This window comes from Pleuronectes platessa, chromosome 9 (genome assembly GCF_947347685.1).
Source record: "Pleuronectes platessa chromosome 9, fPlePla1.1, whole genome shotgun sequence".
NCBI classification, from domain to species: Eukaryota; Metazoa; Chordata; class Actinopteri; order Pleuronectiformes; family Pleuronectidae; genus Pleuronectes; species Pleuronectes platessa.
Genome location: NC_070634.1, coordinates 6,980,288 through 7,003,235, shown reverse-complemented (window position 1 = coordinate 7,003,235; position 22,948 = coordinate 6,980,288). Strand labels below are relative to the sequence as shown.

Here is a 22,948-nt window from a genome sequence, read left to right as displayed (position 1 = left end):
AAGTCACCCAATTCTCCCAAATTTGGTGCCTGCTTTTTTTTAAGTCAATGCACTTAAAACAACATACAGGTAAGTGAACAGAAACATTGCATTTTAGAGGCCTGTTCAGTATCACCTGTTTTTTATTTTGAAATGGTGTCATTTCAAAGGTTCTCCAAAACTTGTGCAATAAATGTGCTGTTTCGATTGACGTGCTTTCTTGCCGGCAGGGGGTGATGGTCGGATCTCTTACAGAAAGCTTCACACCATTGTTGTGTTTAAAATTCAACAGATCAAAATACGCCCTCTGAGCAGACCTACTTTGGGATAGACTGGACGCTACAATAATCGAGATGGGCCGAGGTTAACTAGCTTTAGCATGCTAACTTCAGCAAGAGCAAGGAACTGATGGAACGAGAAACAAATCATGGCCATTGCTTTCCACTACTAGCTCTTGGCAAGAAAAGGAATGTCGTTTGAAAAGCAATTATCCGACATGACCTGCGGATAAAGTCCATAGAATTGCATCTGGTCTTTACTCGCAGTTTGTATTTCACACATGCCCAGCGGGAAGTTCTCTGCACAGATGCGTTCACAACAGCAACATATCCTCTGCATTATAAAGGAAGGAGGTAGTAACGTGTTAATTACACTGCAGAGATCAAGTGATTTTCAACAACAAAATGGTGTCGCCTCTTATCAGAACATACTCTCTTGAAATCTTTGTCTGTGTCTTCTATGTGTATGAATCTTTGCCTTTTCACCAGGAAATATTTGTTGTTGTTTTTTTAATAGTTTTTACGTCTGTGAACCCCCTCACTTGCTCGCTGTGAATCCAGAAAGTGATATCCTGCTGTGTTTCACATCGGATTCTCCCGACTTTTTGTAGACATCTCACTAGGGGTCCAGGTGGAGAAAGACAGCAGATAATCTGGAGGCTCTCACTCGGACATTTGCGTTCACACATGCACGTAAAGTTAAAGTTTGCTAATATTAGCTACCTTACTCTACGGATCATATCCAGACCAAGTCGGTCTGTAGCAGCAAAAGCCTGAATTCACTTACATTAACAAGGGTGTGTTTTTTTCTTAGACATTAATGTTTTTGATTTGTAAATGGCCGTTTATGTATTTCTTTCATTTGGATGTATGACTTCATCAGATGAAGATGGTGAATACCATTTTTTATATTTGACACAAACTATAACACTAAACCACGGAAAGAATTTTTTCAGTACGTTAGGCCCTGAATCGTCTCCACCCTTTAAAATACTGAGATCATACATCATTACATGTATGAAGGGCAAATTTCCAAATCAATTACATCCTGTTTCGCATCATCTGTATTTCACCAAGGAGATCAGTGTACATAGCAGTAACATTATATAACTACTAGCGACTGGATTCATGAAAAAAGAGATTATAAACGGACCATGGGAAACAGATGCACTATACTCTCAGAACAGCTAAAACTAGTATTGTGTTCCATGTGCAAGAGCAGTTCTTAGAAGGTGATTGAAAATATAAGTCCTCACGACGAAATACTAATTCTTCTAGATATGCACTCAAAAAGACTTATTACAGTTAATCTATAGGCACCACTTGATCCGGTAACAGAAGTCTGGAAAAAGGTATTTCCTGTAATTCATCCTCTGTTGACCTTTTCTTAGCAGAAATCATTTATAGGATAAAGTTATTACTTCAGCCCTTCTTATATGCAGCCTTAATATAGACGTCCGAGTCTATAAACACTGTACGCATACAAAGTGACCTCTTTCATCTCGGAGCCGTGATTGTGATGTTAACGGCTTGGCAAAAGAACATGACACCCAGGGTGACACAGGGATTACTTGTTCTATATTTAGTGTTTATGTACATGAATATTGGCAGGACAACTCTGTACATGTGACACACACACACAGGGATACAGTGATAATAACACAGATCTCCAGCACAGAACACATTTACAAGATGGGCTCTAGAGCAAACACTGGCTGAGATACATAAGGGAATGTCTGAACTACGACAGCTTCCTCATAAAACTGGAATTTCCTCGTAACAGTTATTATTGTCATCAATAAAAACAGACATCAAAAAGAGAGACAAAAAAGTATAAAATAATTTAAAATCTTTCTAAAACATGTAGTGGATATGCAGCAAGAGATTTATACAATACAGGCAGTGACTGTATCTCCTCTGGTAAAGGTGATTTGAAACTGAAGGAACAGACAAAAATGACAGACAAAAGCAAGTATCATGCAGCAACAGAGAAACATACAACGTGAAAGATGATCTTCTTTGAAGTTCTGCCTCCCCGATGGCAACATGATGTCAGGTCGACAAGCCTGGTAACAAAGCAGCTCCCGCTATGGGCCGCCCAGACGTGCCTCAATGAAATGTAAACATAAATATACAGGTGGATATCTCTCTCTACAAACAGTTCAGTCACTGCCACAGGCCCATCAGCTGTGTGAGTAGTCAGTCTGTATACACTCCTTAGTAGAATATCACTTAGAGTTAAATAAACTTATTTAATATATATATTTATAATAGATTTATTCTTTACAGAGTCATTTAGCAGTATTTCCTTGTTTTCACCAGTTTGCTCTGGTATTTCACTGAGTGGCCACTGTGTCCCACCACGTAAACGTCCAGCAGGTAGGTCTTGCCTGGCTCCATACCAGTGATGGTCTCTGTAGTCACAGCTTTCTGCAGGTTTGGGCTGTGGAAGTACTTGCACAGGACTTTCTCCGACTTCCTGCGGGTCTCTGGCCCGGCACACTGGTTTTGTTCCCGGCGTCTCTGCTCCTCGCCATAATTATCAGCCACCTCTTTGCGGTAAATGCAGAATTTATTGCGGTCCTGCGTGCCCAGCCAGGCCACGGTGACGGAGGAGCAGGTGCGCAGCTTGTCAAAGGCCTTTATGCGTGTATCCTCTGGAAGTGAAGGGAAAGGCTGCTTGCTGCTGGGTTTTGTACTGGCGAGTACCTTCAAAGTGGAGGCTCCTTTCCTGCTGCCTCTCAAACGGATCAGGTACTTGGCTTTTGGTTTTCCCCGCAATTGAAACTGCCGTACCCCCTCCACGTTCTGGGAGAGAAGCAGCTTTCCGTCGCGCCTCACCTGCACCTGCACAGCGTCCAGACATGTGTGGACAAACAAAGTGAACCTCTGATGGGAAGACACCGGAGCAAAGCGCAGAAACTTACTGCCTTTTCTCTTGATGAAAACATCCGATACTTTGCCGTCTTTCAGCTCCACTGTCTTCTGACGAGCTTCCTCTTTAGTGCGGGCAAACGTACCCACGTATGCTGTGCTGGTGTTGGTGGCAGAATTCACGGCAAACACATCAAAGTAGTACTGTGTATCTGGTTTCAGATCGGACACAGTGAAAATGTTTTTATTGCCAATGCACAACTTCTGAATGTCTGATGTCTTGGGCTTCGCTGTGTACGCCCGGGAGATCTTGTTACTTGTGAGGCCTCGATCTTTTCCAAAACCGTTGTCAGAGGGAACAAAGCCAAAGTGCATAAAGTCAAATGGGCTAAAGTCTCTCCCAGGCTTCGGAGCCAGCATGAAGGCATCGTCAGAGCTGATCTTAGCTTCAGCAGCGCACATGCTCTTGAAATTGTGCTCCTTGTTGATTACTACACAATACTGGACAGGCTGGCCCATCAGTGAGCTTGTAGGTGTAGGCTTCCAGGCCAGGGTGACAGTGGTACGGCCCAGAGCAGTCACATCCACACGGGGGTCGTAGGGCAGCTCCGGGTACGGCTGGTCAGACTCTGGAGTTGTGGTGGCGTACACCTTGAAGTTGCTGTCTTTCTCTGTGGACAGCAGGTCCAGTTGGTAGAGGCCAGAGGGCGTACTGGTGGCCACGTAGGACTCCACATCATTACCCTTGTAGGTGAAGAGCTCCGTCCCTTCGTCTACGGTCACCTGCTGTTTCTGCTGGTCAAGGGGTTCAGGCTCTCCTGGAAAACAAATGGCCAACACGTTATTGTTACAAATGTTTACAATGTTGACAGATATGTTTTGTAATGACCAATATTTTCCCTCTTTCTCGTTTTATGTTGTCTTTGATTAAAAGCCATATCCACCCATAATAAAAAAATCCCTTTAGCAGTTGATCCTGTGAGGTTCCAATGAAGCTCTGCAAACCTCACGGACGATTAGCCCTTCAAATGGCAGCCATGTTTTCACTCCAAACATCCCCAAAGCCAGCACTCACTGAGCCTTTCAGGGGAGCTGCGTTAGAAAGAGGCGCATTGTAGCGTCCACATGAGAGAGACAGTCTGAGCTCTTACTGAGCTCTTACTGAGCAAGAAACCATAATATTATGTTTGTCAACCAGTGAGTGTGCTCAGAAAAATACAAAAATTGAATGCTCAAAGACCACCAGAGACATTTAGCAAAAAGAGCTGCATGGACAGGAAGAAGTTCACATGGTCTTGTAAAGGGCCAATAGATTTGCCTGTGTCGGGTCCAAACTCATCATTATTCTCCTACTTCAGGATGAATTATATTCTCTTGAGGCAAAGAACATGTCTTCAACCTTGCAACCACCCAATAAATCATTTTGTGATATTTGATTTGACAGGCGCACTGACACATTTGCAGGTGCTGGTGTATTGACATTCAAATATATGCTACACTCAAAACCACCACTTTAGTAATTTGGCATGATCTGATGCTGAAAGAACAACGTCCAGATGGAGAAAGTTGAATGTGAGGCAGAAGAAAGGAAAAAAGGGAAAGGAAAAGAGGAAGGAAGGAAGACAGACAGAGAGACAGACAGAGAGCAGCCAAATGTACCTTAAGAAGACCAAGACAGCTTAAATAAAAGGGATGTAATGGCTTTGATTCACTAGGATGACTAGAGTAGAGCCCTGCTCTAAAATTATAGACGTCAGCTTGGGCCGAGTCAGACATCATAAGTGGTCAGACTAGACACTACGACTGACTTAATTAAAACCCACCAAAACACAAAGCCTAACATCACTGTGTCAGTTAATTGTGGTTGGTGGATAGTGATATTTCCGCATAACATGTCATTAACCTCTTCCACTGCTGTCTGATGTCAATTATACCTGATCCCTCTCCGCTGGCCTCTTCTGGCAGCTCCTGCAGAGTGAGTTTCCACTCCAGAGGAGCATCACAAGGTGTCACGGTCACAGACAGGGGTGTGTTGTCTTCCTCCACCACAAAGTAGTACCTGTAAAATGATAGGCCTGATATGAGCACCAGCATTCATGTTTCATCATAGCTTGACGTTAACCTTAAAAAATGTGAGGCCTTAATGCGTGAGCAGCCTGCTGAAGACTGTCGCACTCGGTGATAGTACTGTTCCACCGACCTTGGTCTCTGTCCCTCTGAGCAGATAGACACTCAGTTACGCAAGAATGACTTTCTCATCTATTATTTAGTTTTTGCGTCAACATAATAGATCATTTTACAGAGCAACATCTGATGTTCCCTATCTGCTTACAGTAAGTAGCCATCAGCAAGTTTAGTGTTTCCCTCTGCAATTGTTATGGATCAGTCAGCGATGGAAGGTGGATTTAGGCCCTTTTTGACCTCATAACAAAATGTGAACAGTTTTTAATGACTGCGATTAAGGAGTCTTTGTTGCTTTGTAGAGCACTCACCTTTTAGGTGTGTCCCTGAAGAGGTAGCCACTGATCTCAGCTCCGTCCGGGATGACAGAGGAGTCATGGAACAGCGTCTTGTCTCTGATCTGCATCTGGAAGAGGCCTTCATCTCTCGTGGGTAGCTTCTGGGCCACAACCCCCAGCCCCAACAGCACCAGCAGGACCGCACTCCAACCTTTACACTGTCTCATTCTGAAAGATAAAGATAACGACTTAATTTACATAACAAGATACATCCTGAAAACAGACGCAGCCTTGCACTTGCTGTCAGTTTTTATTAATGATATTTGACTTGTTTATACCTGATTCCCTTACTGAGATAGTAATTTCTACATTCTGTAAGTTTTACATTTAAGGAAAATTATTTATTTGTTTTCTTGCAAATACTTAGATGAGGATAATGATACCAGTCTAAATATGGAGCTACATTCAGAGGTTAGTTTAGCTTAGCATAAAGACAAGACAACGGTTAACCTTGACATGTGAGGGGTATCGACTCTCAGCTAGGACTACAGTTAGCATACTTCCTAAAATGTCAAACAATTTCATTAGAAAAAAAACTAAAAAAAAACTTTAAATTTAGTTACTTTTGGAGAGAAGTAATGTAGCAGTTTCTCCCTTTTTCCAGTCGTTATACAATGCTAAGCTCAGCTAATTGGCTCTTGGTTGTAGCTTCATAATTAACAAAGATACATGAGAATTATTGTTATTATAATTGTCTTCCCATGCAACTATTGACTGTTAAACACACACAAACTTTTAATGATTTAGTTATGTATTGCAAATCTCAATGTTTTCCTAGTCTAAAAACGTAAATTATTCTTAATGTATTTGGCCTCACCTCATATTGGCACCTAAATTTAAATTTCTGCTTCACATTTTCTTTTACTTTTTAAGTTTTTACCTCAATTAACATTTGACATTTAACCTGGACGACAACCCACACACCATCTGTGAGCGAATCAATGACTGAGAGACAAAGAGTGAAGGGAGTGAATGAGTACCCCCGGCCATAGGGTTTGAAGGAGGGATTAGGTTTAAACGCTTGTGTGAAGGAGAAGACGTTGCATGGAGCGCCGTGGAACCACACCATTTCATAAAACTCTTAACGAAAAAAAACCCAAATCCATGTCGTTACATTTTTATTGACGCTAACATAAAAGTGTCTGGTGGGCCGGATGGAGCCGTGGCTCAGGACAAGGTGCAGCTGACTGTGGCTCTGAGCCTCTCATGTATCCCCTGTCTATTGATTTGTGCCCCATTGATTGCAGCTGATGGGAACGCCAAATCCCCGGTGATTTAATCAGCGTAATGATGGCAGATTAGCCAGATACTTTACTGCCATTTACTGCAAGCGAGATGGTGTCCTTTTAATGACCCCTCTCCCTTTCTCTGCTCACCCTCCCTTATCTGTCTCTTTCCCTTGATCATGGTTTTTTTTTTCATCAACAAATAATCCCTTTCTCTTTCACACATACACACATGGCCCTCCCTTGAGCTCTGTCATTACATTTTGCTCCCCCCTCTTCCCCTTTTGCCTTCATAAACAGATAAGTAAAACCAGAGGACGCTCATGCCTCGACCAACTTCCCCTCTACAAACATTGCTAGAGTTCTACATTGTGGTCCTTTCAAAACACAAGCAGGGGGAAAAGGCCTTGACAGCTCCTGTCAGTGTCTCCGTCTGTGCTTGCGTCTGAGCCCAGCCTCCCGTTGTCCTGCCAGACTTCAGAGAGCAAAAGGAAAGCCGCCTAAGTGGCACTTTGAGGTTTGACTCACACAGAGAGTGGAGATCCTTATCGCCTCGGCTTGTCTCATTCCACTTCAGAAGCGTGTCAGTCGGAACAAAGACGTGTCTATTAATACTCACGGCAGCGCTGAGGTGGTATGTACTAGGCTGTTCAGAGCTGTCCTTCAATCCAGCATCCCCAAACAGCACGCGGACACAGCGAGGACCCCGTCCCCCTGGCCAGCTCAGTCCACCACAGTGAGGCCATTACACTTAATGTCTGCTATCACTCATACAGGAAGGGATTTTATCACCACTGTCATTAGCACATTAGATGTGTGCTTTCAATGTGCTCCTCACATGTGACGCTGCTGATTTAAACCCCATGTCTGAGCCCTCTACTTCCCCCACATGCACCAAAGCACTCAGTATGTTTTTACAGTACTCACTGCACAGAGAGGGCATCTGAATATTACAGCAGTTGTGTCGGGTCACTGTGGTTGCATGGACCAGTGCAGAGTCAACATGGTCACACAGCCTGCTCTGGATCTGCTTTTACATGCGGCCATGCATCATTCTCATGCCACAGAGTTCCCTTACCAAAATATCACATCAAAAACAGCTGCATCTGGAACAAATAAAGTCTAATGTTTAATTAGAATGGGGAAGAATGCATGATCGCAATTTGAGGAACGGATAATTTTAAGGCAAGGTCACCCGCAGTCTTGTCGACTTTGTTTTGCTGTTGCTTTTTATCTGTTTACTTATACAGTTATTGCTTTTTGTTTCGCTTTTAGTGCAATTAACAAAGCATTTTGGTTAGAAAACATCCTGTATATGTAAATCGTTAAGCTGTGGAATCTGGAGAGCTGTGAAATGGGACGAGGGGGGATATTGGAAGTACATCCTGATGGCCGTTTTAGACACAATCTGAGCTATGGCACCCCTTTATTTGAGTTTATACGACTAGCAGCTTTAACCAGCGGTTATTATAAGGACATAGTGGGTAAATAAATAACAAAAAGTACACATTATTGTCTTTACATCTTCCAGATGGATAACAAATGTTCTGTGACATTCAACAGCAAAATGAAAGTCATTCAACATCCACTGATAATTTAAGCAAAAGTATGAATTACTTCCAACTATATTGCTGCCTTGCTCGTCCACCGGATTGTGCATGTATCCCGCACATATATACTTAAATGTTTGTGCACCAAACTGCCTCTGACCTCCCGTCTCTCCCCTCTCTCCCCCCTCTCTCTCCCCTCACTTTGTTTAGCCCGTCTCCCTCTCCTTCCCTCCAGCTCCTTGTCAAGATGGATAAGGCTCTTGCCTGCTGCCACATGGAGCTCATTAACAGAACGGGAGGGAATAAAAGACAGTTTAATTTCAACACAAATAAAGAGACATTTCGGATTCCACCCAACAAGACGCCTGGCAGGGGCTCGCGGGACCTGAGGCCTCTGTGTGTTTTCTTTAAGGAAGTTTGAAGGGAGATTTATGTTGGGTCCTTGGTAGCGAACTCCATCACTGCTGTCACTTCAGGGCCAATGTGGAGTGAGTGGATAGCGTGGAGGGCTGGGAGCCCAAGGATGGAGCCGCACAGGACCTGGACCTGTTCTATTCGACAGGCCAAACCAGAGCAGGTCTGGGGCTCTTGGACAGCTAAATAGCTCATTAATGAATTGGTAGAGACTGTGGTAAAGGCTCGGATCCAAGAATGGAGATTTTTATCTGGTGTGTGTATATGTCTATGTGTGTGTGTGTGTGTGTCCAAACCATGACATTCCTGCACTCAGCTCTGTGTATGAGTCTTAATCATCACTCAGGACCTGTCTACTTGCCATCCACAACATCGCTCACAGTTTGAGTTTCTGAACTCTCCACATCATCAAAACCACAAACGCTGGCACAATAGCATGATGGAGAGGAGAGCCCAGTTTCCTCTCCTTTCCCTCACCCTCTCCTCCTCCCCTTCTGCTTCTTTATAGTCCATCTCTGGGGCTTGTATTTAGCCCTGCATCCTGGAATGTCTCTATGTGAGGAAGGGTCAGGTCGCCGGGCCGCTTTCTGCGTTTTCAAATAGAATTGAGGGTGGGTGGGTGTTGGGGGTGTTGGTGGTGGTGGCTCTGACTGATGTGCTGGCATTGTGGCTGCAAAGGGGCGATTATAGATCACAACAGCAAATGCCCCATGGGAAAGTCATCCACCCTGCGCCCATCATCCGGGGCACACATGCACATGTATAGGAAATGAGTCAATCATGATCTCTTATGTTGTGCTTGGGGGGGAAAGAGAAATAGGGAAAACAGAGGCACAGAAAGGCTGTTCAGCAGCCAGTGTGACCGGGGCACTGCCTCTGCTTGTGTCCGTCAGAGGGAGCTTAATGAGGGGCTTTGGAAAAAAAAATGAATGAGCCCTGGGAGTGGGAGTGCATGGGGTGTGGATGGGCTGAATAATTTAACAAGGAAATACAAAAAGTGCGTCTATAATCTTCCCCCAGTGACTCTGGATGTGTGACAAGAAGAAGGCAGCGTGGAGGAGACTGTATATGCACTTACACTGAAGCCTGTCACTTCTCTGGACGCGCACGGCTATAGCAACACTGGCGGAACTCTTTCAGCCGGAGAGTTTTCATATGCAAATCACGGTTTAGTTACGGTATGCGACGCAGACCTTCCCCATTTTAACACTTTTTTTTGTTCATGATTCATTCTCCTGAGAAAGTAGAAGGGAGGCAGTGCGGCTTCACCCCCGCTACTAAACACAGTTATTCATGTCCCTGCGCTCCGGGTATGTCTCTCATTAAACACCGACTGAGAGGAGGAAAAACACGGCGCTCACATGGAAACAAATGACAACACGATCTAAAATGTCATTGGATGTTTTGCCTGAAACCACAGATGAACATTTCAACTAAATTAAACAATAATTATTCTCATTAAAAACTCAATTTCTGTGCGTAATGGGCTCTTACAGGTGCGTAAAGGCGCCCGTGGGTCACGCAATGAGCCAAATGTAACTAAAGTTCACCGCTTGCGAAGAACTGTGCAACTCTGCAGCCAAACGCGCGCACGGAGAGGATACCGCACACGGAGATACTATTGATAAATCGCCTTTACTTGGTGCCGTGTCACCTCCGGGAGCATGGGAACCCGCGGGAGGCACAAAAGCGAGAGGGTTTTCCAAAGTTCACCAGTTTAACGGATCCTCACCAGCGCCGCGCCATGCGCTGTGCTCCACTACAGCCCACAGCAAAATAACCGAAAATTAAAAGAGCATGTGAGCCCGGGCTGGATTCAGATGTGTTTGAAACTTTTAACTTCCCGGAGTTGTAAACCGCAAAATCTCTTCCCCTCGCTCCCTCGGTCTGTTTCTCTCTCTGTGTATCTGTCTCTGGCAGACGTTTCAAAGACGTTACAGGAGGAGTCTCTGGATTAAACATTGTTTGGTGTGTGTGGATTTTCTGAACATTCAAAAAGAAATTTGTAGAAGAAAAGTTAAAGAACACGAGGGGTGAGGTTTTTCCTCTAAACCCATCATTTCTAGAAACTGGATCAGACGCAGAGAGAAGATTGTGCGAAATACAAACGTGTTCTTACCTTGCGGGATATGAAACGGCGAGGTTATGCGAAGGGTCTTGTTCTTAAACCACTCTGATATCACCAGGGCTTTTTTTTTTTTTTAAATAGGTGCCTTCAAAATGAATCAAACTGAAAGAAAAACGAAAACACAAGATGTCCTCTGCAGCGTACAGTAGTTTCCCCCAGTTTCCACTTCTATTGTTGGTGCCTATCAAGCGGATTAGGCGACAGCTCTGGTGCGTGTTTGCAGTTTCCTTGCGGATTTAACTGGTCCGTGGTGGGCAGGAGTGTGAGTGTGTGTGCTGAGTGTGTGTGTGTGCTGAGTGGGTATCCTGAGTGCTGGCAGTGCGTCCCTCCCCTGCCGAGCCGCTGCTATTGAAACCTCCGCTGGATTGGAGGCAGAACTGGTGCGAAACTTCGTCTTCCCTCTTGTTGAAGACTCCAAGACACAGAACCAGCCCACTCCCTCAGCAGCAGTTAGAAAAAAAGAAAAGAGAGAAGCAGGGACCAGACAGAGTTAGTCCCCAGGTTTGCCTGGCCCCCCAAACCTTAAGCATTTACACCAGAGAAGGAAAAAGGAAAACTTGGCACACACACATCACTTGAATTCTCCACGGTGCATTTTGTGTATAATTGTTCAAAGTCTGATCATTTCTGAATTGAACTTGACGTTAAATCTCACTAGGAAAAAACCTGAGCTCGTCAGACTGTCAGGTGGGACCTGAGAGCTGGGGTTCCCCCTCACACATTTTATTATGCCCTCTGTTTTCTGCGATGCGCCCTGGAAATTATTACTTTGGGCGAGTGCGCCTTGTGAAAGTCACGCAACCCTCGGGGCTAATAGGCAAGTTTTATCACGGGCCCTGGTAGCCGTGCACGCACACCACGATCATGACACACACCTCCTCTGCACAGCAGCTTTCATGATGGAGAGAAGAGGGGGGAACACAAGTGGAATGTGACTAAAGACTTCACCAATAATGCAAAGTGTAGTGATGGTCCGGAAACTCCCTGTGAGGCACCAGGGCTGTTGTCTGTTCCTGCGTTGAACTGAAGCCCAAGGAAGCAAATATTTATCTAAGATAAGAGACACTGACTGTCTCCGAGGTGAATTGGCCCCAAATGTATGGCTTGATGAGGAGGAGGTTGGAGGTGGGAGGTGGGAGGTGGTGGTGGTGGTGGTGAGGGGGTCCGTGTCTGATGACCAGACAATCTGGATTTAGAGGATGCTGCCGCTTCCTGCTGTTTCCTCCCCAGGAGGACCGTCTTTCATGTCACGTCATGTGTGGCTGCACGTTTTCACACAGGTTGCATTCTCAGGTTGGAGCAAGAAGCTGACATCTTCATCTCATCACCTTCATCATCATCATGATTTATTTACATTTACACAAGCAAGGAGGAAAGTTTGTTCCACTCAGATATTTGAAATATGTCACGGTCATATATGTAGCAAGTGGATACATTTAAAAAGTCACACTTTTTTTTGTATATTTAGCTCAAATAGTTACTTAAAAATGACTATGAATTAACCATCCCTTAGGGTTGGTGCTTCTTAAGAAGTGTCCGATCTTCAGCAGACTGCTGCAAGTGAGAGGCTGGACACAGTGTTGGTGTAACAGCGTCATCTAGCGTCTGCTTTAACAAGGCCACAGTGTGTGTTTTTCATTTGCACAGAAACGTTTTTCTTTGACCTAAACAGATTATCACAGAAATTACTGAACAGATAAAAAAAAGCATTGTTTGCTGCACATTAATATATAACCGAGTCTTAAGAAATATATTTTAAGAAAAGTATAAAACAGAGCGATAGACCAAGGATGTGCACTGGTGTTATTGATGCCTGGGCTCGTGGTTAGTGCTGCTGCAGTGACCTTCACATCCTGGAGATTAAAATAGGTGCCAAATTGAATCTGCTATTAGCCACATCACCAAGCTGTGAAAACCAATCCCTTCTGGGGACATGTACGCTATACTCACAATAACACACACACTCTCTCATGCACACACACTGCACTAACCAGGCCACATGCCAAAGTCTTGGAAATGTATTCACGCTGTGGGACAGTTTATGGAAGGAGGAGGGGAATAAGGAGGTGGGAAAGGCTCCTGTAATGCTAATCCCTCTGCTTTATTTCAGCTCCACTGCAGACATGAAAATAAAATGTTTTTTTATTTACTGAGGAAATTTCACACAAAAAAGCAAATTTTCTCTGGTCAACATGGGACACACACTTCGGCAGCAACAACCAGCTACATGCAACACGTTTGCACCTGGCAGTTTTTGCTGTTTGTCAGTGACCAGCTCCACTGCAGCCTTGCTCAATGGCATCTTGATGTTGGTCAACCCAGAGAACAAGAAAACTACAAAAAATTATCTGGTGACCAGTTTTCATGATCATTACCTCAGCCAAGGAGGTTATGTTTTCATTCATGTTTGACCACAGCATTACATAAAAAACACTGAACCGATTTTTTTTCAACATGGTGGACCAAGAAAGAACCATTCGTGTTTAGCACGGATCTGGACAAATGGACACTTTCCTTATGATGGGGTGTTTTATTGACATTTGCTCAAATTTCTTAAAGAATAAGAATCTTAATGTAAAAACCAAGCATGTTTAGGGGACTGATATCTGTGAATGAGTAAAATTTGGTGCAGCTTGTATGTATTTAGGGAGACTACTGGGACTTAGTGGAGGTATGCGCTCACTCAGATTACCTACACACTCAGTCTGTTTTTTTCTCTGTAACAGGAATCCATTGATTTGGTTTCACACACATTAATGTTTAAAGTCATTGACATTAAAGTAAAATGTTAATAAATCACATAAAGTCTTAAGCAAATGGCTTGCCCCTTCATTATAAACATGTCAACATCCCTCTTTAAATGATAAGAAGAACACAAAGTAAAATCATTGTGTCTGCAACAATCTTTCAAACCAACAACTGGAAAAACAACATCAGAAATTCCCCTAATAAATCAAATCAAATCAGATTTCAAGTGTAATAATTGAGGTACTGCCAATAATAGTAGTATGCTGTATGTGACCAGGTATATTGTATAATGAAACAAGTTCAGTTGTTATTAGAATCCACAATCACGATACAAGATGTGGTCTCAGCAGTGATTCCGGATCTGGAATGATATTAACATGTATTGATAAAACATTAATGTGATGAAGAAGAAGAGGAGGAGAGAGAAGCTCAGAGTTGCAGAAGATCAAACATTTTTTTTCAAGTGGAAAGTGATAAGAAATTATCTTTAATAAATTGATTGCACCAACCATTTTCCTGGGGGATCTAACCCAGTGATTGATAGTTTATTATCAGGGTGAAACATGGAGCTTGTGCAGCTGATGCATTTGCTCTTTGGAAATCATGTCATGGGTTTCACAGAGCCATGTTCTCCATCCTCATTGTCAGCGTGTAACATCACCTCTGATCCAAATGTCAGCAGGTGGTGTTCTCTTACATTCACAGATAAAACGTCAGATCAGTGATCTGGTTTGACAAAATGGGTCACTACCTCTGTGAATTCATCGTTCATAATGTGAGTGGAATTTTGTGGTTTTGAGGCATTTGTAGGTGAGTCCAGAACAGAAACATTCTGAGAATCATTGCACGACACCTGCCCTCAGTCTGTTTGCTTTTGGGGGATAACTCTGTCACTGTCTGTTGCCTCATCTGATTGATCTCCTCACACTTCCCCAGTGGCTCAGGTAATCCATTAACACAGGGAGGATGGGAAGTAATATCTTATTGGGCTGAAATGCATTCAAATGACAGTGAGCAGAGCCTGGAGGGTGTGAGCTGCAGCACTCGCCTCACATCCTTTTTTTTCCCGTCCGCCGAGAGGTTTTTCGTCACAGCTGCAGAGGGAGGAGGACGAGGCCTTGCTTCTAGCCGTCTGCCCACCTAAAAGTGAGTTCATCATTAACTCAGCCAGGCTAAGTGCCTTCTTCGGGCAGGCAAACATCCACTCTGTAAACACTTCTCCCCATCAGTTCCCCCCCCCTTTGTTGCTTCTTGAGGAAGGAGACAGGAAAGAGAAAGAATGTGTGAACTCTGACCCAGCTAAAGATGGTACGCGCTTGCCATCTTTTCAAACGGATAAACCGGTCCAACATGTGCGGTTTGCACACCGAGTGATACTGAAGGCATCATCCCTGAAGAGAAGAGCAAGATGGAGTGGGAGGAGAGACAGGAGGTTACAGTTCAAGGGAAAGAATGAGGGAGGGATGGATGGTGACGGGAAATGAGGCTGTGTTGAGGACATCCTGTGCATGGTGTGCCCACCTGGCCTTCAACAGATATCTTTGTCAGCTCATACAAAATGGAGCTGGGAGTGGAGATAAGGCAGCCCTTAAGGGTTCATTACTTGAGAGAGGTTCTTGCTGTTTTTTGGAGTTTGTTGGGCTGTACAGATCCATTACGTTGCAGACATAAATACAGATCAATGTACAGGGCATTTTGTGTGAGTGAGTGAGTGAGTGATTGGTTCAGCATTTCCAAAATTAGTCTATAGGCCATCCTTTAGCTCACACACTCCCTCATCCTCCTCTCTTTCTTCAAAAGCTCTTTTGGCTCTTGATAAGACGACTTGAAGCCACAATTGAAACCAGATTTAAAGGGACACAAGTGAACGGTGCATGTCGTGTCTGCGTCTAACTTCCTCTCATTATCCAATAAGAGAGCAGTAGTAGTCAGCGTCCTATTATCCGAGCGAGGGACCGGCAAGTCAGCGGTGCCCTAAAATTCCCAGAGGACAGGGAGACATAAACAGAGAGCAAAGTTTAGACTCACAATCACACACGCCGAGGCAGATTCAAACAGGAGTCTGCGCCGGGCCTTTTTAGTGAAACTCTAGAGCGCAGCAGCTCCAGGCGTGGTATGTCGATTGTAAACACAGCCGGGAGGAGGCAGGGACAAGTGGAGGAGGATCCACTCTGCTCTCTGTCTGCAGGCCAGAGGAGGACAAAGTGGAAGAAGCATGACATCATCTGTAACAGATTACACACCAGACATTCAAACCAAAAACAGCTACACCTACAAATTCCATTATAAAATGTATATCATCATATTAGCAAATCATTTTTGCCCTCTCGCCCAATGTCAGCTAGGATTGGTCTCAGCCCAGTGAACCTCAAAGAATAAGCCAGTATAGAAAATGAATGTAAGAATGTATTATTGGGTTGATAGTCCGAGGTGAAGGATAAAGTGCTAAACACACCCAGTGGTTTTATATTGTAACCCTATCTTAGTGATTTGTGTTATTGTGAGACACATGTGAGGTGTGTTCAAGGATGTAGCAGCTGCTACCAGCTCACACTGTGTGTGACGGTGAAACAAATGGTCCGAACACGTGCTGATCCACCGCAGACTGTTAGGGACATGTTTATGATTTGACATATGAAGTGTAGTCAGGTTAAACCCTGAGCTGTGCCTGAACAAAGACATGCTTTGTCATCTGAGATGTGGAAATGCAGAAGACACACACACACACACACACACACACACACACACACACACACACACACACACACGCACACAAATAAAATAGATATATGGATGTTGTGTTTCCAGGACAACAAACACTGAGAAGATCATTTTACTATAATAAAGTTCAAAATAAAAATGGAGAGGTGTTTGATGTCTGACAGTAAAAAGCCTTCCTGCTCTGCATGTCTAACATATGATCATATAAGGCCAATTCAAACAGTTGATTAAATTATCTTTATAGATGAAGTTACATTTCTTCCCTTCTAGAAATAAAATGGCACACAAAATTCCAAATTCTTGTATTTTTTTCCAATTCTGTATTGTTTCTTGGTTCCTATTACAATAATAACATTATGTTACATGACACTGATAAGAGCAATTGATGTAGTCGCTACATTTTGACACATATCAGATCCTTGTCACAAGATCCATTCATAGTGTATGAACCTGTATTTGGTTCAACCCAGGTACTAAATCATCTAATATTACTTTACATAACATTTCATTTAGCTGACGCTTTTATCTTAAGCGATTTACAATAAGTGTATTGAACCATGAGGATACAAACCCAGAACTACAAGAATCAAGAAAGTACAATTTTCTTCAAGAAAGCCAAACTACAAAGTGCTATAAGTAAGTGCCATATAATTGCTACTAAAGAGCTGCTTTATTTTATTTTATTCAAAGTGTAGTCGGAAAAGATGTGTTTTTAATTAGGGGAGAAATATGTGTAGACTTTCTGATGTCCTGATGTCATACTTTGATGTCATACTTTAGAAAGTAAAACTTAATCGTATTATTTCACACAAAATACCTGAGAATACTACTGCTACTTTTCTACAGACATGCATGATGTGCAATAACCATCTGTTTAAAGTATTTACCAGACACATGCACATATAAAGGTAGTTTTTGCATTAGATTTAGATTTATTTTCAGTTTGCATTTTCAACACAATGATGATCTTCCCTCTTTATGGCATAAAAGCCTGTGTTGCCTTATCTTATCTGTCAGATATTCACAGATAGGATTAACTGTGATAAATGAATGATGTTTTATGATCCAGCAAAAACAGTGAGCAAGGAGGAAACTTTCATCAAATGTAAATCATGCATTGCAAAGGTGGACACATTTACAGCATATAACAGCTGCACTTTAACTTATTTTATGAGGCATTAACTTGCAATTTTTCACACATTTTAATGTTGAGCATATAATGATGAGTAGCAACCATGAGGAGAGGGAGACCAAAGAGAGCCCAGCAAGGTGCTCAACCTTTATTAGATTTGTTCTGTGGTTGTCAGGGGGAACTTCTACAAAAGTAGTGAATGTCCTGTCTGTCTGAGGAGGGTTTCCAGTCCCAGGAGACATTTTACAGGAAAAGACTTTCAACATTCCAGCAAGTGTATAACAGTTTACTGGAGCGAGCCACGTTCATGGCTGTGATATGTAATGTTAGAGATACACACACACACACACACACACACACACACACACACACACTTACGTCTCCATGACTTTAGAGGACACTACTTTGATATCCTGGAGACTTACTCTACCCTAACCCAAACCTAGCCTAAATTTAAACTGACTCCAACATAAAACTGAACCTAAACTTAACCTTGACTTAACCTTAAAGAAGACACATTTAGGTCCCCGTTACATCAGCCATACCTGGACACAAACACACACACGCACAAACATCAAAGAAACAAACATCCTGGAAACATTGCAACTTTACCATCAGTATTGACATAAATGGCTTTGATGAAATGGCTTTGATGAAATGGCTTCGATCTTGAACACATATAAATATGACTGCAGCATCTGACTCACACCATTTCCTACTGATTACCTTGTGGCTTCATTTGTCAGGAGGAAAAGAGGTCAACAAGCAACAAACAGCTGAGCAATAAGATTGCTCCTGTTTCAAACTGATCACCATGGACGACATCGGAAGAACTGCTGGACAGGTCGAAGCTATGTACAAGTGTAGGGATTGCCGGGCATTTCAACGAGATGTCCACTATCTTGAACATCTGTTGCGCAAGGAGAGAGCCCGTGGTCGCCAAACCCGAGAGTGGAGGATCACTCTTTGCCAAGCGCTGGATGAGGCCCACGAAAGGTTGGCCGAATTGCAACCCCGGGAAGAAAGCTACAGCGACACGGAAGAAGAAATATGGCAGCCAGAGGATTGGGAGAAGGAGGCTGACTGTGATGAAGACACACAGCAGCCTGAGGATTGCGAAGAGGACAGTGAAACCCTGAGCAGTACAAAGATCCTCACCGAGACCACCAAGCAGAACCAGGAGCTGCAGTTTGAGAGGAGCACAAATAAGGCTCTCCTAGATGAACTGGAGACACTAAGAGCTTCAAACAATGAGCTCATTCAAAGGTATGAAGCAGACATCCTCAGAGCCGAGCAGCAGGCCAGCCACCTGAAGGCTGAGCTTGAGAAAGCACACAAGTCTCAGATGCAGTCCTTCCAGGCTGAGCAGAACCTCCTCCGTCTGCAGATGATGGAGGAGATGAGATGTCTCCGCAAAAGTGCTGCTGAGGAGAAAATGCTTCTGCAGAGAGAAGTGGAGGAACTGACTTCTCAACTCTCAATGAAGAAGGAGAGAGAGGATGTCAAGCATCCGGAGTGGAAGGAGGAAAAGGATGAGGAGAAACAGGAGGAGAAAGTGGGGGAGGAGCAGCAGGAGAAAGAGGAGGAGAAATGGGGGGAGGAAGCAGGAGGAGAGTCTGTTGACAAAACTGCAGATGAAACTGTACTCAATAACCAGCAGGACCCCCTCTCTGATGCCCTCCCTGCTTCAGAACCTGTGGAGACTGAGACGTCTGAGGAGACGCCCAAAAAGAAGAAGTCTTCCATCTGGAAAAGAATCAGACAGTGTCTGGGACTGAGGAGGAGGAAGAAGCAAAGGGATGCTGCACCTCACAACTAATTCACACCTCACACTTGTTAACCTGTGCTTCTCCTGCATGAAATCAGGTCTGAGAGGAGGAATTTAAAATGTTATTAAATGTATTTAGGTGATATAACACACATCATTTATATGTATATTATATGATGTTAACAAATATTAAACATTACCGTTATTTCATGCATATTTGTTCATTTAAGAATTGTACATTAGTTTTTCAGTTTAGTTTTTAACCTAACCTAACCTTAACATAAACCCAAACCTTATTCCAACTTAACCTATAACATACATTAAGCTAATTATAACCCTAACTACTCCTTGCTTAATGCTAACCTTTAACTTAACCTTATATAGCCCTTAACCTGAAACTAACGCCCAACCGTAAAACACATCTTCACATTAAAATATAATGTCACATGTTATATAGGGACTTGCTCTTTTATGCTCATAATGCTGCTCTATAAACAGATCGAGGTCCTCACAAATGCAGCAATACCTTGCCCACACACACACACACACAGACAACCACACACACATTAACACCCCCCCCCCCCCCCCCCCCACACACACACACACACACACACACACACTCAGATCCCTGGAGAAACATTCATGGAAATAAAACCCCATTTTACTGGAAAGAAAAACACCATTCAAAGACATTATAAAACAACGTTTCATTGACATTAACACAAGCACATTAAGAGTGAATCTGTTATTAAAGAGGATCCAAATATCCAGTTATTTGCTCCCAATCATATTAGTCGTTGCAATGTATTAGGCTGGCTGTGAGGAGAATAGGGCATGCAAACACTACTCCCTGCCGGCCAAAGAGGATCACTACAACAAGATCTGCAGCATCCCATTACAGTTTTTCTCCATTGCTTTGGCTCATTTCACGAAACAGAAATGACATTCTCAAAACATCACGTGCAAACCCCCAAACCACTGGACACTTGTTCACAACAGATTGGAATATCTCATTCCTTTAATCAAATTGCAATTGTATTAGCATATCCTTGCACATGACAAGTACAATTGCCTACAGCTTGCACAAATTTCAAATGATTTATCACACCTTTACAAACGGTTAGATACAATTGCTTTCAGTTAGCCCAATTACCAATTGAATATATCCTGCTGGTCTAAACTGACTGTTGCTTCTCAGTCAAATGGAGAAAAACTGTAAAACACATTTAAAAAAATGTCTACCTTATGGATTAGCATATGGCTAATCATAAATCACGATCGTATACCCACTAGCATCTGACAAAAACTGATAGTCACAGTGTGTTTCGTCTTCATCCATCCTCAATGCTTCTTTCAGATTCATTTAGTAACGCCCAGCAGATTTTTCTGAATTATACTTGACATATTTCCACATGTATAATCTTTTTGAAAAAAATCAATAAGCTTCCACCTTTAAGTTTAGCAAATATTCTTCTCACTATTTATTTCAGTTTATAATTCTGGGTTTGGCAACGTGTTTCTTTGGATAGATAGAGAGAGAGAGAGAGAGAGAGAGAGAGAGAGAGAGAGAGAGAGAGAGAGAGAGAGAGAGAGAGAGAGAGAGAGAGAGAGAGAGAGAGAGAGAGAGAGAGAGAGAGAGAGAGAGAGATAGATAGATAGAAGTTTGAAAGGGCAGCATTCAGCTTTGGATGTGTGTAAACAGTTTCTAGTCCATTTCAACGTTTTTGCTGAAACAAAACCAGGTCAGTAGGAACAAAGAAAGAATGTCACAGAATCTGCTTTCACAGTAGATGTCAGGTATGTTTTAATCATGACACATTATCTAACAAATCTCTTCTATCTCAGTAGCAATACTTGAACCATGTGAGAAGCATTGTTTATTTACATGACAGTGAATTGCAGATGTAAAGAAAAAGGCTAACCAGACAAGGATTTAATTACTGTAACACTGGAGCTGATTTCAACTGGTTTTATCAAAGCATCTTAGACAAACCGGCTCAGGATACCATCTGCACCAGCTGCTCGTCTCCATTCACCTTCTCCCAGGCCTCAATGGATAAACTGTCAAGCTGAGCTGCAGACGAGTCAACAAAAGCCACAGGAGGCTCTGTAGGGGGAAGGGACTGTTGACTATACATCAGATAAAACCTTGCTTCTTTTGTTTGATTGTCCAGGACAGTCACCTGGTTTGAGGATATTCAATGGACATTTTGGAGATTTTAAACAATTTAAAACTATCAAATTCAAGGGAATTTGCTCACGTGAAGGAGATTCTTGTGTTTGCAGTGATATCTACTGCCTTGAGTACATTACAATGATTGAAAAAGACAATTAAGTTGATTAATTAAGGTTGACTTCACAATTTCAGTATCAGTCTTAATGGTGGGACCCTCATCTCTTTATATATAGATAAATACATTTATTAATACAGGCTTTTTATTATTGTAAAAGTTTACAATTCTGTGGACCTATTGTGGATGACCATGATGATGAGGAACTTCTTAGGTATGAGAGATAACCTCTGCATGATATGATCAGTATGTCATACATATATATATGACATGCTGGTTCATATGCATATATATGCTGATCACAGAGGTATTGCTGGTATGATTATATAAAACTGGAGAACAGTCATGCCATTTTGGGTAGACAATTATGAAGCACTTTTATTTTATATATAATATGAAACCTAAAAACTCAAAACTTTGATTGCAAACTCGTGCTGTGACTGGGTTTATATAAAAAAGATATTAATAACTTAAATGTATTTAAGTAACTGAAATATTTGTGTTTTGCAGGCCTAGTGTCAGCTGTCACCACTGAGTGGCAGTAATGTGTCATGTTTTGCAGTTCCAACCACTGCCGCATCTGAAACAAGGAAGATTTATTTCTGTGGGTGGGAAAGGGATAAAGAGGAAGACTTCACAGAAGACTTTTCCTTTAAGGTTCACACGCTGTATTTATGTTAAAAAGACATTAGGAGGATTAGGTTTCATCCATGTCAACAAGGTAGAGTAACAAACCCCACAGACAAGAATGTTTCTATAAAACAGCATAAAGAAATCTCATGTATGAGACAAACTTGAATATACAACAAAAAATTTGCAATTTGATCTTCATTGTTTTGTGGTTTATGTATGAAAAAAATTCTAAAGTTGCCAGACAGAATATTATTTCTGTGAGGATATTTTCATCTACACTTAACATGTAAACTGAAGCTTGGAGTTTTTATCAACATGCCTGTTAGACTAATTCAGAGGACGGAAAAAGGTTTATAGTGAATTAGAATAAGACGTGAGCAAAATTGTTCACCTATAATGATCAATTTAAGTGAAAGAGAAAAATCAAAACTGAAACTAAGAATGTTCCATTCTCAATAGTATTGACACTATTCCTCCACCTGCTGACTTCCAACAAGACCTCTTGAGGCCAGGGACACCTGTCACTTTTGACCTCTGACCCCCTGCTACAGCCCTGCTCTGTGGACACTTAAGATGCCCCTTCGACAATGTACAAACACATACACACAGGGAGATAAACCTAATTGCATTACCTACAATAATGCAATACACAGAAGGACAGGTGCAGCCATAGATTAAATCTGGAAA

General features: G+C 42.6%; 1 protein-coding gene across 1 annotated transcript; it reads right to left on the bottom strand.

The window, feature by feature from the left end:
• Positions 1–1,824: 1,824 nt before the first annotated feature.
• Positions 1,825–11,375, bottom strand: ndnf (neuron-derived neurotrophic factor). Its single transcript, XM_053430544.1, has 4 exons — positions 10,960–11,375; positions 5,624–5,818; positions 5,066–5,190; positions 1,825–3,949 (listed from the first exon to the last, which is right to left on the bottom strand). The coding sequence occupies exons 2-4, from the start codon at positions 5,815–5,817 to the stop codon at positions 2,553–2,555; spliced, it is 1,716 nt and encodes a 571-aa protein (XP_053286519.1). The 5' UTR covers position 5,818; positions 10,960–11,375; the 3' UTR covers positions 1,825–2,552.
• Between the last annotated feature and the right edge of the window lie 11,573 nt (positions 11,376–22,948).

Coding starts and splice junctions, on each gene's coding strand:
- ndnf (XM_053430544.1), bottom strand. CDS start 5,817: ATGAGACAGTGTAAAGGTTGGAGTGCGGTCCTGCTGGTGCTGTTGGGG. Junction 5,191..5,623: donor TTCAGGGACACACCTAAAAG/GTGAGTGCTCTA, acceptor ATCATTTTACAG/GTACTACTTTGTGGTGGAGG. Junction 3,950..5,065: donor GGCCAGCGGAGAGGGATCAG/GTATAATTGACA, acceptor TTTGTTTTCCAG/GAGAGCCTGAACCCCTTGAC.